Source organism: Falco punctatus (assembly GCF_963210335.1).
Source record: "Falco punctatus genome assembly, chromosome: 8".
Classification (NCBI taxonomy): domain Eukaryota; kingdom Metazoa; phylum Chordata; class Aves; order Falconiformes; family Falconidae; genus Falco; species Falco punctatus.
This window is the reverse complement of record NC_137588.1, coordinates 62,927,473-62,940,744: the sequence shown is the minus strand read 5'-3', so window position 1 is coordinate 62,940,744 and position 13,272 is coordinate 62,927,473. Positions and strand designations below refer to the sequence as shown.

Here is a 13,272-nt window from a genome sequence, read left to right as displayed (position 1 = left end):
ATCTTCAGGGCCAGTGCCAGCAGGATGGGGCCAGGCCCCTTCCAGTGGTGCCCAGCGACAGGACAAGGGGCAACGGGCACAAACCGCATCACGAGAAGTTCCAGCTCCACGTGAGGAAGAACTTCCCTGCCCTGCGGGTGACGGAGCCCTGGCACGGGCTGCCCAGCGAGGCTGGGGGGTCTCCTTCTCTGGAGACATTCAAACCCGCCTGGACGTGGTGGGTCCTGCTCTAGGAGAGCTGCTGCAGCGGGGGGGACGGGGTGAGCTCCAGCGGCCCCTGGCCGCCCTGGCCTCGCTGTGTGGTTCTGTGACACGCACTGCAGTTATACTGGAGGACTCGGTGCTTGCAGAGCCAGACCTGATCTGTCCACCCATTCATGCTGCAGCTGTTGATCCTGGTCATGTAGGTTTAACCTTCTGGTCTGGAGAGTAGTGGAGCTGCAGGTAGGTTATTTGCGTGACCGGACTTGCATTAATAAATCAGTGCTAGACGCTGATAGGTGCTAGAAGCTTTAGTACCCTAAAAACTTCGAGTTTTATGCAGACAGGGTTTGAATGTTGTTTCTTCTAAATATCCTTGCTGAAATGTGTGTGTCAATACTTTGTTGTTGTGCATAGTAAATTCAAATTGCTTTTTGACTAAGGCATTCTTTTGTCCTCTCCTTCAGGCTACGCCCTTATACCTTCCACTAAATCTGATAACTTCTCAGACTCCAGTCACAGTGAGATTTCATCCCGGTCCAGCATTGTGAGCAACTGCTCAGTGGACTCCATGTCAGCAGCGCTGCAAGACGAGAGGAGTTTGTCCCAGTCTCTCATCGTGGTGGATTCAGTGGGAGCAGAGAGGAAAGAGCATCCTCAGCCGCTGGCTGATTATGGCCAGCCGTGCCCAGGGTAAGGTGCAACTGGTTTGGTTCGTAACTGGTATCAGAAGGGGTAACGAAGGTTTGGTCAGGACACAGTTGTGCACTCTGCTGTGGTTATTAAGCTCTTGCTAGAAGCTGGAGCACAGTCTGCTCTGTACAGAAAAGAGCCTGTTTTCCCAAGAAACTTACACTACTACTTGGGTAGACAGCAGCTTGTTCCGTCGGTGGGGGTTCAGATGGACCCCTCTTGCAGGAGACTGCAGGTGTGTTGAAAGCTAGGCCGATACTTAACAGGTCAGTGCAGTAGTGAGAGACAGCAGAAGAGCAGAGTGTTAATCAATTCTCTCTTGAGTCAGCAGTGCCAGTCACTTAGCATACTCTAATGTGATTTTTAAGGATTTTTCTTACTACCGTTTGTTGCTTAGGCAGACTGGGGGCCTTCTGCCCACGTCTTCCTGAGAGTTTCTACACAAGAGGTCTTGTTACTTCAGTACAATGAGAACTTGTCCCGAGATGACACTTTGAACTGGAAGTTTTTAGTTTTGTCTTACTAGATTTTAAGCCTTGATCTGTGGGATTTAATACATGGGAATGTTCTACCCTCAGATGATGTGGTTTTAAGTAAATGAGCGATGCCCCTTATGTTTCTAATTTTTACAGCTCATCTCGAAAGCTATATAATGTTTTTATGGTTGAAATCTATAAAGAGCTCTATGTTGTTTCTGTATGGTTTATTGTAATAGACCACTATTCTGTGTTCTCTCCCCTGTAAAAAAAAACAGCTTAGTGTATGCTTTGCTAAAGTAATGCAGCTCTTAAATTAGTGATTCAGTGTGTTTCATTGGGCTAAAATGGGAATTTAAAGATGTGCTTCATAAAAGAAAATAATTCCCTCTTCTAAAAGGCATAATGCATGCTGAGAATCTAGTCAGAGCAGTAATGGTGTATCGAGTGAAATGCCCCTTCATACTGGCCATGAAAAGCCACCCTCCATGGTGGCTGAAGGAGAGTGAATTGCACCAGGGACACTGCTGCTCTCTGAGCTCGCTCCTTCCCTTGCACATGAAAAGCACATTGTTCATGTTTTGTGGTTGTTCCTTTATGCCTTAGTTTCAATTGGTTTTGGAGGGAAGAAAGTGGGGTTTATGCTAGAGTTTATAGAATAGGAAAGCACGGGGGAGAAAAGTTGTCTGCACATGTCTAAGAAATGTTCCTCGATTTCACGTGTTGGTAAGCTGCTGAGGCAGTGTTGGATTTTAATGTGCTGCCCATGCATTTGTTAACATAACCAGAAATAGTTAAGAGACTTGAATAATGTCTTGCAATCATAACTTCATGTATTTTAAATTCATGCAAACCTGGCCTTATTTTTTTCGCCTTAATTATGCGTTGGCAGCGATTAGAGCTTTTAGCAGCCATTTCATTAAACAAGAAATGTTGTCCTTTGGTTTTCAGAATCTGTTGCTCCAGATCGTTTCCACAAATGTTATTTATGCCAGCATTTCCAAACGACCGTGAAATACAACTACCTGCACTCTGTCTGAACAGCTTTATATTGCTGCCAGTGAAGGGGTGTTTTTTTTACTCTAAATACTTATTTCGGTTTTAGTTTCTGAATGCAAAGAAAAAGGTGGTAGTAGCCTGAAACTGAGAGGTAATTGCTCCTCTGCTTTCTGCCAGGCACTGTCTTGCTGTAGTTGGTAGAGGAAGGCTGCTGTGGGCCAGGTTTTTATGGATTTGGGATCAAGCCTGTAAATGCCTGTTGCAGAGTTGTTACTCCCCCGGGAACAGCTTCCCTGCTGCGTGTGCAGTAATGGGTCGGGAAGAACGGTGTTTCTTGTCAGTGCTCCCCTGTGCCCTGACCTTGCTGCCTACCTGCTTTAAAACCAGAGTTTATTTGTCTTTAAAACCAGGTAATTGTCTCAGAGTATGTCGCTATTTTAAAAGCTTATGAGATGTTTTTTTTCCCCCCAATTTCTGTCGTTTTCAAATGTAGCTGGTCAATCACTAGGCCTGCTCTCATCAGAGGGATGGCTTTCACATCCTCCATGAGCAGTGAGGAGATCTCCCATGAACATATCACGGTAGAGGCAGCAGATAGCGGCCGGGGAAGCTGGACTTCATGCTCAAGTAGTTCTCACGACAACTTCCAGAATATCCCAAACCAGAAGAGCTGGGATCTCCTCAATTCTTACCGTCACACCCAGCTGGACGGACCTATAGCTGAAGTTGATCCCACAAACTGTTACTCTGAGGAGGGTTATTTGTATTCTGAAGGCTTATCCAAAACCAACAGGCAGTCGAAAGCCAGCGTGGAGCTCGATCAGTCTCGGCAGAGCTGGGCCTCCTCCAGCTCGCTGTCAGACACCTACGAAACAAACTATGGGACGATTAAGCGGAGGGGGTTGGAGAACTCCACAGCAGAGCAGACGGAGGTTTTGGACTCTAAACCAGGCGCTGATACAACTTACAAAACTGTTACTTCGAGTACAGAAAAAGGCCTGATAGGTAAGCCAAGCCAACAGCTTATGGAAGCTTCTACATCTGTTTTTCGTTTTGATACTAAGTTGTTAAATGACATCAGCAGGTCTGGGAGCTGGATGGCATGTTAAATTCAGCTTTACATGTGGTTTTAATCAGAACACTACACAGACAGTGTGTTTTCAAGCCGCCGCCTTTTGCATTAGGAAAATTGAAATAATAAACCAGCCCACTTCCCAGTCGCTTTATGGGTCTGCCGGAGAACTGTCTCCATGAAAATGTCAAGCAGTCCTCTCTGTAGTATGGCCTTCTATTTTTTTTTTTTTTTTTTTGCATGGTTTTGGAAACATTCATCACTGTAGACATTTCTCTTTGACAAGGAGCAATGAGCACAGCTTCTTGAAGTCCATGTAATACAGACTTTCCATGGACCTGAGAGGGAAGAGCATGACTGCTGAGTGGAGCAGAGCTGTCCCACCTCTGGGGCTGGGGTGGCTTTCATCCACAGGGCTTTGGTCTGTGGAAGCTCGAGGGCAAAGCAGATTGCCTTGCTATCTTTGTTATGTTAGACTGCCGTTTATTTGATTATGCAGTTTGGCTACATATGAAAGGAGAGAAACTTTCAAAATGTCTTCTCAAAGGTGCATAGTTCTACTGAGCAAGATGTTCTTTCCCTGGCCTGCTGAGTTTAGCAGCCAAAACTAAAGGAACTGTCAGGAACAAGCTAAAACACGGAGTGCAAAGCTTTCTAGACTGTATGTCAAGGGTGCAGCTGAAATGCAATTTAATTACTGACTAGATTGCTAGAGGGGTTTATGTTATCAAGGTAATTGCCTGAATAAATATCACATGTATGGTGGAGGTCTTGGATTGTGTTCCTGCTCCTTGGCTTTGTAGAGGAAAGGCAGCATGGTGAAGCCTTGCAGAAAACTTGCTCGTAGCTCACTGCTGTGCATGCACTCTGCCCTTGTAGTGTTTCAAAGCCGCTCATGAGTCTCTGAGCTGGTTTAGGAGATGGCATGTTAGCTATTCAGTACATGCTCTCTTTGCTCATGGCTCTTTCCCCTCTTTTTAATTCTGTTTACATACTGCACCATATAGTTTTCCTCCTTTGTGCAGTCGTAGCACACTGGTGAGAAACACTCAGCAGCGTGCTTCGGTAGAGCGTGCATATGTTGGCTTAGGCAGAGATCTGGTATAGGTGGATATAATTTCTGGTTTGCAAATGCAAATCTGTTACGTTATTCACCATCATAAAATATGCCAAAGATTTTAACTTTATTTCACCATTTGCTTATTCTCTACAAACAACTTGTTGCCAGAGTCTATGACTGCATGAATTCAGAATATGGTGTACAAAACAAGAATCTTTAGCTCATTTTCTCAGTGAGTGCTGGTCTTGAAAAGTACCCTGAAAGAATTGGCACAAGCTCTCTCGCCTAAAAGCTTTGAAAAGGAGCTGAAAAGACACTGCCCGCGTGCTAACAGCGGAATGAGTAAATGCAATGGCTTCGTACTTTACATACATCTCTGCCCTCCGCAGCATTGAACGTTTCTTGATACGGCCTTTGCTTTATCAGCAGAGAAGGTGTGGAATGGTGATGTGCCATTGCTGTACATACAAAGGGAAAAGCATTTCCATTACTTTTACCTATAGTAGACAGCAAAACTTATATTGCTGCCTTTCAGTTACAATTCCCTTAACCACTGTGTGGAATTTTACCCTACTTTTTTACAAAGTGAATATTTGAGTATTCAGCTGCTTGGGAAGGGGAATTCCTTGTAAAGGGGTTTTGTAACCTTACCTGAGAGTGTGGGTGGGTGATAGAAATTATGGACACTTAATCCTGTGGGCATTAAATGCTCTTAGAATGTTTTGTTTTGATAGAATTTGTAAAATGTTATGAATTGGAAATTTACATAAGAGCACATTATTCCTACTTTGATTGTTACAGTAGGGTAGATGCTAGCTCTAGGAAGCCTGAGGGTTTCTCCGTTAAAGGAGAACATACCCGCCCTCGTTAGTCCTCCTGCAAAACCAACAAAGACCAAAGGTACAGGGGTTGCTCAGAGGACCCAGCCCTTTCCCAGCCGTTCAGGGAGACGCAAGCCTCTGCTTTCTCATTGGGGCCCAGTTAAATGCTAGTTAAATGAGAATTAGTCCTTAAAATCAGCAGTATAAATCTCTGCCTGTACTCCCATGTATCTGCTAAAACCCAGACTCTGTGGATTTGTTTAGGTTTATTTTACTGTAAGCCCAAGTGTTAACTGAGGCCATCAGGTATAAACCATCTCTCGTTCCCGATACCAACACCTGGAGCCCCAGAAGGCCACAAGGCAATATGAAGTGCTGCTTTATTTTCATCCTTTCACATTCTTCTAAGATAAGAAAATATTACAGTTGCTGAAATAAATGAAACTGTAATGAACGTGCACTGTTTAAAATGTATCCCCAAGAAGAATGTAAATTCACTCAACCAATAGATTTAAAAATTTACCCTAGCTTTGAAACTCTCCTGTTGCAACATGTACATGGAAAAAGCCCAATTTAACATGCACATGAGCCCCAGACTGGGGGTGGGTGGGAGGGAAGGGAACTTTTAAAAAATAAAGTTTTGGTTTGAGTGCCTTTGTGTCCTGAACAGGCACACATTCCTGCCAACGAACAGGGCAGGAAGGCAGAAGATGAATTATGTGGCGTGGACGTTGGAAATAAATACTGTTGATTGTAGGCTTTTCATGGCTGCAAAAGGTGTAGTGCAGACTTTCCAAAGGCATTTCTTTCCGTGAATGTTCCTGTTTATTTCTCGGAGAAATAAACAGAGAAAATAGAAGATAGAGATTTAAAAGAAAACAAAAAAAAACAACAAAGGAAAAAGAAAAAATAGAACTGTGGACATAAGCTATTATTTACTGTTAGAAAACGTAAAATAATGAATGCAGGCTCAATATACATTTTGCCTCATAGGAGCAGTTTTACGTGATAGTATTTTGTTTTTTTAGTTTGGGTGATTGGGTGGTTTAATGTCTTACTACATATCAGTTGATACGGTGATATTTTCTTATAATGATTTTCTTTCAAGCCACTGGCCTCTCTTGGGTGATGAAGTAGATGTTGTTGGAAGTCAGCCAGCAGTTCTTGCTGTCGAACGTTAGCACGCTGTGCAAAGTAACTTTGCACTAGTTGCCTTAATTTCTCTTGTTTCAGTTTCCCAGCCCATAGCAGAGGGTGGCAGCGGACTGGGCTGGCAGCGCTGCGGTGCTGGCTCTGTCCGTACCGCATCCCGCGGTGGAGCGGTGCCGCAGGTGTAGGGAGTATAATGAGCACTGTAATTGCAAGCTGAATGTAAAGAAGGTTGTAGTCCTGTTTTCACTCAATTGGCATCTTGCCTAATGAGTTCGTGGGTTCTCTTGCTACTCTGACTTCTTAAAGTAAATAGAAAACATAAATGAAAGCATAAATATCTGCTGCTGTCGTTATAACCAGTGTTTCTGCATTTGCATTTTGTTATCAGTTTCTGTTTTGCCATTGTAACATTTCATGATTTTTTAACGTTTTGTTTCCTTTTTTTTCTTCTTTAACATTTCCATTGCTTATTTCTTGTGCCAGTGTACTGTGTCACCTCACCTAAGAAGGACGATAGGTATAGGGAGCCACCGCCCACCCCTCCGGGATATATGGGGATTTCTTTAGCGGACATAAAGGAAGGATCGCCCCACCACCCACACCTAAAACCGCCAGACTATAGTGTGGCAGTGCAGAGGTCAAAGATGCTGCACAGTGACCTCTCTAGACTTTCATCAGCTTCTCTCGGTAGTGAACCGGTGGCCTGTATTGCATCGAGGATGCCTCAGTGGCATAGTCGGCAGCCGTCCAACCCCAAACTAGCAGATATGCCTGGCGCAGATAGTGAAGAGGATGGTATGTGCAACACCTGACTCGGTAGACGTTAAGTGAACTGCTGTGTGAATCTGGTCTGTGCAGTGTTTACTTCACAACGATGTTCTGGGCTTTCTCTCGGTGATTCTTGGAGATTAAAACTTGATTAATCTCTAAATTGTATAAATATGTTTGTACAGCTGTATATACATGCGCGTATATGTCTGTATATATATGCATGTATATGCACATTTGAAAAAAAGAATGCCTTCCCTTTAGGTAAAGCATGCTGACACCAAACAGACTCTAAATTATGTATAAATAAATAAATATAAATATGTACGTATGAGATCTCCCAAATCACAACTTAGACGCTTAAGAGCATGTAGATACTATTTTTTTTCTCTTTAGAATCTGTCCCCTCTCAGTGGTGATGTTGAATTTAAGGGACACTGTCAGGCTGTAAGTTACACACAGAAAATCTCCAGCCTTTCTGGGCTGAGTAACTGATGTCCCACCATTTCAGGGTGGCGTCAGGATGGTGACCTAAACCGACCCTTGTGAATTGGGATTTGCTGGGGTGTTGTTCAGCTCTTAACTCCTTTCACATCTGTATTCTCACATGCTAGCATTAATCTCCAGAAATCTCTGTTGAGGACTACAGCAGCTTGAGTTCTAAAATGTTGAAAAAAATAACAGTGAATGTCTGTTCTTCTGAAAAGTACACTTGCTAAAACCTGCATTTTCAGCCCAGCTTGGCCTGACAGTGTCTCTTCCAGTTGAATTTGTCATGATTTTGTTTGAAGCAACAGCCAGTGCTGCCCAGCACAGCATGTATCGGGTGACCAAAAAGCAAGAGATTTTTCTGAAAAAGACTGCTCTTATATTGTGTCAAAACTAAGTTATGGGAATTTCTATTTAATTGTTTATCTGCTGATTTGCTTTTAAAACCTATGCACTGATGTGATCTCTCTGTACTCTTTACTAGTGAACTCTTTTTTTTTTGTTTTGTTTTTGTTAGAATATTGTGGTTGTTTCCTTCAATTACAGTCTGGTTTAAAATGAGCCTGGATTTAGGCTGAAACAATTTCTGATGCAAAATGATCCTATCTTGGCCCTGTAAAATATGTAAACAGTATTTAACATATATATTAGTATTGCAATTCAAACTTACAGTAGAACATAAAGTTGCCCAGCATTAATTCGGTCATGATATTAAATGTTTTTAAAGTAAAAATAAGGAAGTCATTGCTTCAAACATTTTAATCTAAATTTTTCTGAACGTAATTTAACCATACACTTTTAGATACACCTTTTTTACTGTTTTTAAAGTGCTTGGTTAATTTTATTTGGGATACAATGCTCACTGCATGATGGGAAGTAATTTATTGGGTTTTTCTCCCAGATCTGTAGCTTTGGGCTTATTGGGAGCTGCATGCTAATAATTTTTGGAGGATCTGGGATTTTCTGTTTTGAAATACAGCTTTATTATATGACTATAATACCTCAGACTACTTGAGGATTTGATAAGTGGCGATACTGAATATATAGTGGTCAATGATGAAGAGATCACGATGAACTAGTGAGGTCTTCACTGCAGTCAGGTAGCTGGGTACTTGTACCCTCTGCATCCAAGGTGGGGGACCAACGGAATAATCTCCTTTCTTTTTTTCCTTCTTGTTTTGCAGAAGATGAACAAGTATCAGCAGTCTAACCATTGGGCTATTTATGTAAACCACTTCACAACATGAGGAATGTGGGGAGATGGACCGCATGATTCTGTTAGCGAACGCTAACAACTTGCTGCTAGTAACCTCAGATGTTGCGTTTGCCTCTCACAGACGAGATGGAACGGGTTGGATCACGTCTCTCTACCTTATTTCAGTCTGTCACCGCCTAAGAAAGCTATTTCTGCCTGTGAAATAGAAAACTGTTTTCAAGAGCGTACTGACTACCTGGGTACCAACATCGGTATCAGGAGATGGACCAGGCTTCGTGCGTTTGGGAGGACCAGTTGTTACCACCACTTGGAACTCGGAAGCATTCTTCTGTATGATACCATTGAATCCTCTGGTAGTTTTCAGTCATCATTATTTTCTACGTGACCATTATAAGTCTAAGAGTGTTATTTTATGAACTGTAAAAAAAAAAAAAATATATCGGAATGTCAGCAAATGCGAAGGACTTTGCTGAAGTATCTGAAAATAATTTATTAATTTAATTTTTTTTTAATGGGAATTTCCTTTATTTGTGTTGGGAGTGCTCTGGTTGGCTAATATAAATGTTTGGTCAATGTGATGGTAAATTAGCTACCCGTAGACTGTTGTGCTCTCAAAAGAAACACAGAAAACTAGAAACAGGACATTATCAGATACAGAAATACGTGGATTTTAGAGTTGTTTTAGATTAAATATAAATAGAGCACAAAGCCCTGTGGAGCGGTGTGTGCCGGGCAGGCAGCCCTGCCGTCTGCCGCTCCCCTCCTGCGCGGACACAGCAAAAACCCTCTGCCCTTGAAGTATTTTTTGGAAAATTTTTAGCTGCCAGCCAACTAAGGCAACAGTTGGTGTTCTCCTCCTCTGTGTAAGGAGTCGTTTGAGATGTGGAAGCCATAGCTCACCGGGAGCTGTGCGGGGAGTTTGAAGCTTTCCCAAAGGAGCTTTACTTTACCCAGGTTTTGCCCTGCAGAGTTCAGCATGCAAAGTGTTTTGCTAGAAACCAAAACTAAATCGTGTGTTGTGGGTTTTAAGATCATCCCACGCGTTCTGGCCTTGTACCAGAGTTGCACAGGATTTAGGTGCAAAGGGTATAAAAAAAAAATCACAGTGACATTTGTGAAACTGAATATTGAATTACATAATGCTTCTGTAAGAGTATAATGCATTTTATGATGGGTTAAAAACCCCTGTTGTGTTCATCTGGAAAATAAAAGATGTCGTCAAAATATTTTGCTTTAAATCCTAGGTAAAAATCCTGGTGGTGTTGACGTCGATGTCAGTTTTGACTTACAGCCAGCCAGTATTAACACGTGATCCTCTTATTTGACCACAGTCAAACTAATTGCTTGTTTAATTTTGCTTAGCCAGCCAGAGCGCAGAGGGGTAAAACTGGAAATACCTGCAGTTTCTTTCATTCTTTCTTCTAGCACATGATGCCCCATTCTAGTGTTAAAATTGGACATGAATGTGTGAATATGTATTTAAACATTTAATTGTAAATCTTTGTTGTGATGTTTACAGCCTAAGCTAGAAAGATGTTTGTCATTTTTACAGTGCCTCAAAAATTATTTCTATATCCATAGTTGTGAAGAGCTTTAAGGTTTTTGGTTCCTGTATGTGTGCAGGGGGTGCAAGGTGAATGCAACATTTTCTGAAAATGACACAAGTACCAAATACAACCTAAAGCCTTTGATGTGCTTTCCCCATAGCAGCTTGGGACTGATGCAGCCGGGTGGATGTGTATGACCCAGCCCGCGTCCGCATCTGTGGCGGTGCCAGGTCCGGCGTGCCCTGGGCTGGAACGGACCCAGGGCGGCTGGAATTTGGGACACAGAAATGAACAGCGATGCTGAGGAAGGGATGCCTGGTTCGTAACTGATGGGTTGGCTGTATGAATTCTTGGCACAAGTATCTGAGGAGCAAATGGTTGAAGAAAGGAATTAAAAGCCAGTTGAAGGTATATCGTAATAAATGCATTTTGCTTTTTTGAGGCCTTAATGAATATAATGAACCTTCACAGGCCTTAATGATTAAAGATTAATGTGTCGAAGTAATGCAGGGCAGAGTGATTATTTTCAGCACATGTAATGTTGATAATATAACCGTTAAATTGGTATTTTGGGGGGATGCAAATCTGAGACCTAGCAATCCCACTGACAACTGTAGCTTCTTGTGGTGTGTGCAACAGGCGTTGTGTTTCATCAGAAGATCATCTGCGTTGTGCTGGGTAAATGAAATCATACGGTTCCCGTGACCTCGGGTGTCGAGCTGTAGTTTATTTCAGCCTGTTGAACAAAAGTATGAGGGGTTGTTGTTAAAGTGATTCCTTTTTGCCCCAAACCCGGTAGTGCTGTCTCCAAGGACACGGTGAAGCTCCTCCGGGGACGGGGGTTGGGGTCTTCTCTGGCAGCCAGAAAGAGCAGTTGAATAAATCACCCACTGAAAGGTGGTGTTTGCACATCAACAGCATCCGTCTGTTCTGCAGGGCTTTTCAGGGCACTGAAAAGTTTTTTAAATGAGTGACAGTCTTGCTAATCGTATTTTCCTAATAGCCAATACAGCCGGTGTAAATAAATCATGCATAAACTACGGACAGATGAGCTCCTACTTCTGCTTCTCCTGCCTCGCACAGTGTGGCTTGCCTCCGCTGGTCCTTGCTGGGATTTTTGTTTGTTTGTTTTTAAATCAACCGATCACATTGATCGGGGCCGATAGCCAAATGTAATGTGTCTGGTATGGATTTGAAGAGACGTTATCCCTTTTTTCAGTAATTCAAATGCAAGTAAGATGGTGGGTAGTACCTGTTGTACACTGCTTTATTGAAGTGCTCTGGATCACAGATTCCTGACTTGGTGCCTCTGCCAGGTTCCTCTAACTTGGGCTCCGATTGCAATGAACAGTTACGATGCCTCGTGTCACGTTCTTCCACTGCCGTACCTTGCTTGCTCGCTTTCTGTTTGTTGGCTTGTGACTCGTGGGTGAAAGATGTTTCAGCTGTTCGTGACTGAACCATACAGTATTTGTTTTGCTTCAGAAATCTTAAACTTCCAAGTAATTCCTGAAAAAGCAGTGCGATTTTGTAAAACTTAATTGGCCTCTCCAGTTGCAGAAAGGGGAAAATGAGATCACCGAGCCTCTGAGCACTGGTGTCACCTCCCAGATACACAGAATGACAGCAGGCTGTGTCTGCTGGCGCTGGCAGCACATGGTGTTGCAATGCGGGCATGCAGGAGAGGGGGGATATTTGCGAATAACGGGTATCGTGTTGCTTTCCTGACTTGTTCGTTTTGCCTTTACTCACGTGATGGGGCTTCGGAGGTGAGTGATGCTTCACTGGGAGATGCTCGGAGCCCACTGCCGGGGTGGGGGGCACAGCACGCTGCGGGGCACCCCACCGGCACCCACAGGGCGGGGGGCTGTTCCCCCAGGGGCTGAACCTATCAGCGATGCTGCTTGCAGGAGCCTGCGTGGCATCAGCGGTGGGGCAGAACCTCTCATCATCTCCCGAGGCACTGCATCGCAGGCAACGGTGGAAATACAAACCTGCCATTTAAGTTTTTGTGAAACATTACAGTTTCTTTAAAGGATAAACTTGCCACTGCCTTTGCAAGAACAGAAGAAAAAAGGGATACTCTCTTTAGAAAAGCTTTACACATTATATTTTAGAATGCTTGTATAGAGGGTAATCTACCTTGAATTCCCAACCCAGCTTTTGCTTATGTTGTGCTTTTTATTGTTTTATCTTTATTTTTGATATACCTGGAATGCAGTTTAGCTTGGTATTAATTAAATTCTAAATATGTGAGCATATTGGCAAAACTGCACAGATGTAATGATATTCCAATAGCAATTGTACTGCACAAGTCAGTGATTGTAAAGTATTCTGTAACAAGCAATGTTTGTCTCCTATTTTTTGATACCTCTTACACTTATGTCTTTTAGAAAGACAGTGCCTCTGTATGCTTTTTGTATTTTTACTGAGTGATTGTAAATATTTGTTATATTTTTGGTTAAGAGAATGTTTAAAAGTACTGTTTATTATCCAATCTATTAATATGTTGGAATCAATAAACAATCTACATATATTAATTGTTTTCAGCAGATCTTTTCTGGCAGCCGGCGGAGGATGGGAGCCAGGTTGGTGCAGAGCTGGGGAGAGTGTGGTGGGAGCATCGCTTGTCCTGGGCTCGGCGAGTTGCAGCTGCCGAGGGATTTTTCTGTCCTCGCAGTGAGCGGTGACCCCTCGGGTTTGGGCTTGGTCTCCCCATCTTGGCTTGCACCGTGTGGGGAGCAGCTGGGTGCACACGTGTGCCTGCACCCTGGCTCG

At 43.1% G+C, this 13,272-nt stretch overlaps 1 protein-coding gene across 7 annotated transcripts in view; it reads left to right on the top strand.

Annotated features, from left to right (window-relative positions):
* RAPGEF6 (Rap guanine nucleotide exchange factor 6) overlaps positions 1–13,034 on the top strand; it is a 133,045-nt gene extending 120,011 nt beyond the window's left edge. For 6 of the 7 annotated variants that reach the window (XM_080400445.1, XM_080400443.1, XM_080400444.1 and 3 more), the window contains 4 exons: positions 669–894; positions 2,863–3,374; positions 6,958–7,269; positions 8,916–13,034. In XM_080400445.1, coding sequence (XP_080256571.1) covers positions 669–894; positions 2,863–3,374; positions 6,958–7,269; positions 8,916–8,941 — 1,076 coding nt within the window. In that variant the 3' untranslated portion in view covers positions 8,942–13,034. The remainder of the gene's footprint in view (positions 1–668; positions 895–2,862; positions 3,375–6,957; positions 7,270–8,915) is intronic. The other variant, XM_080400447.1, reaches the window with a different exon arrangement.
* The last annotated feature ends 238 nt before the right edge of the window (positions 13,035–13,272 follow it).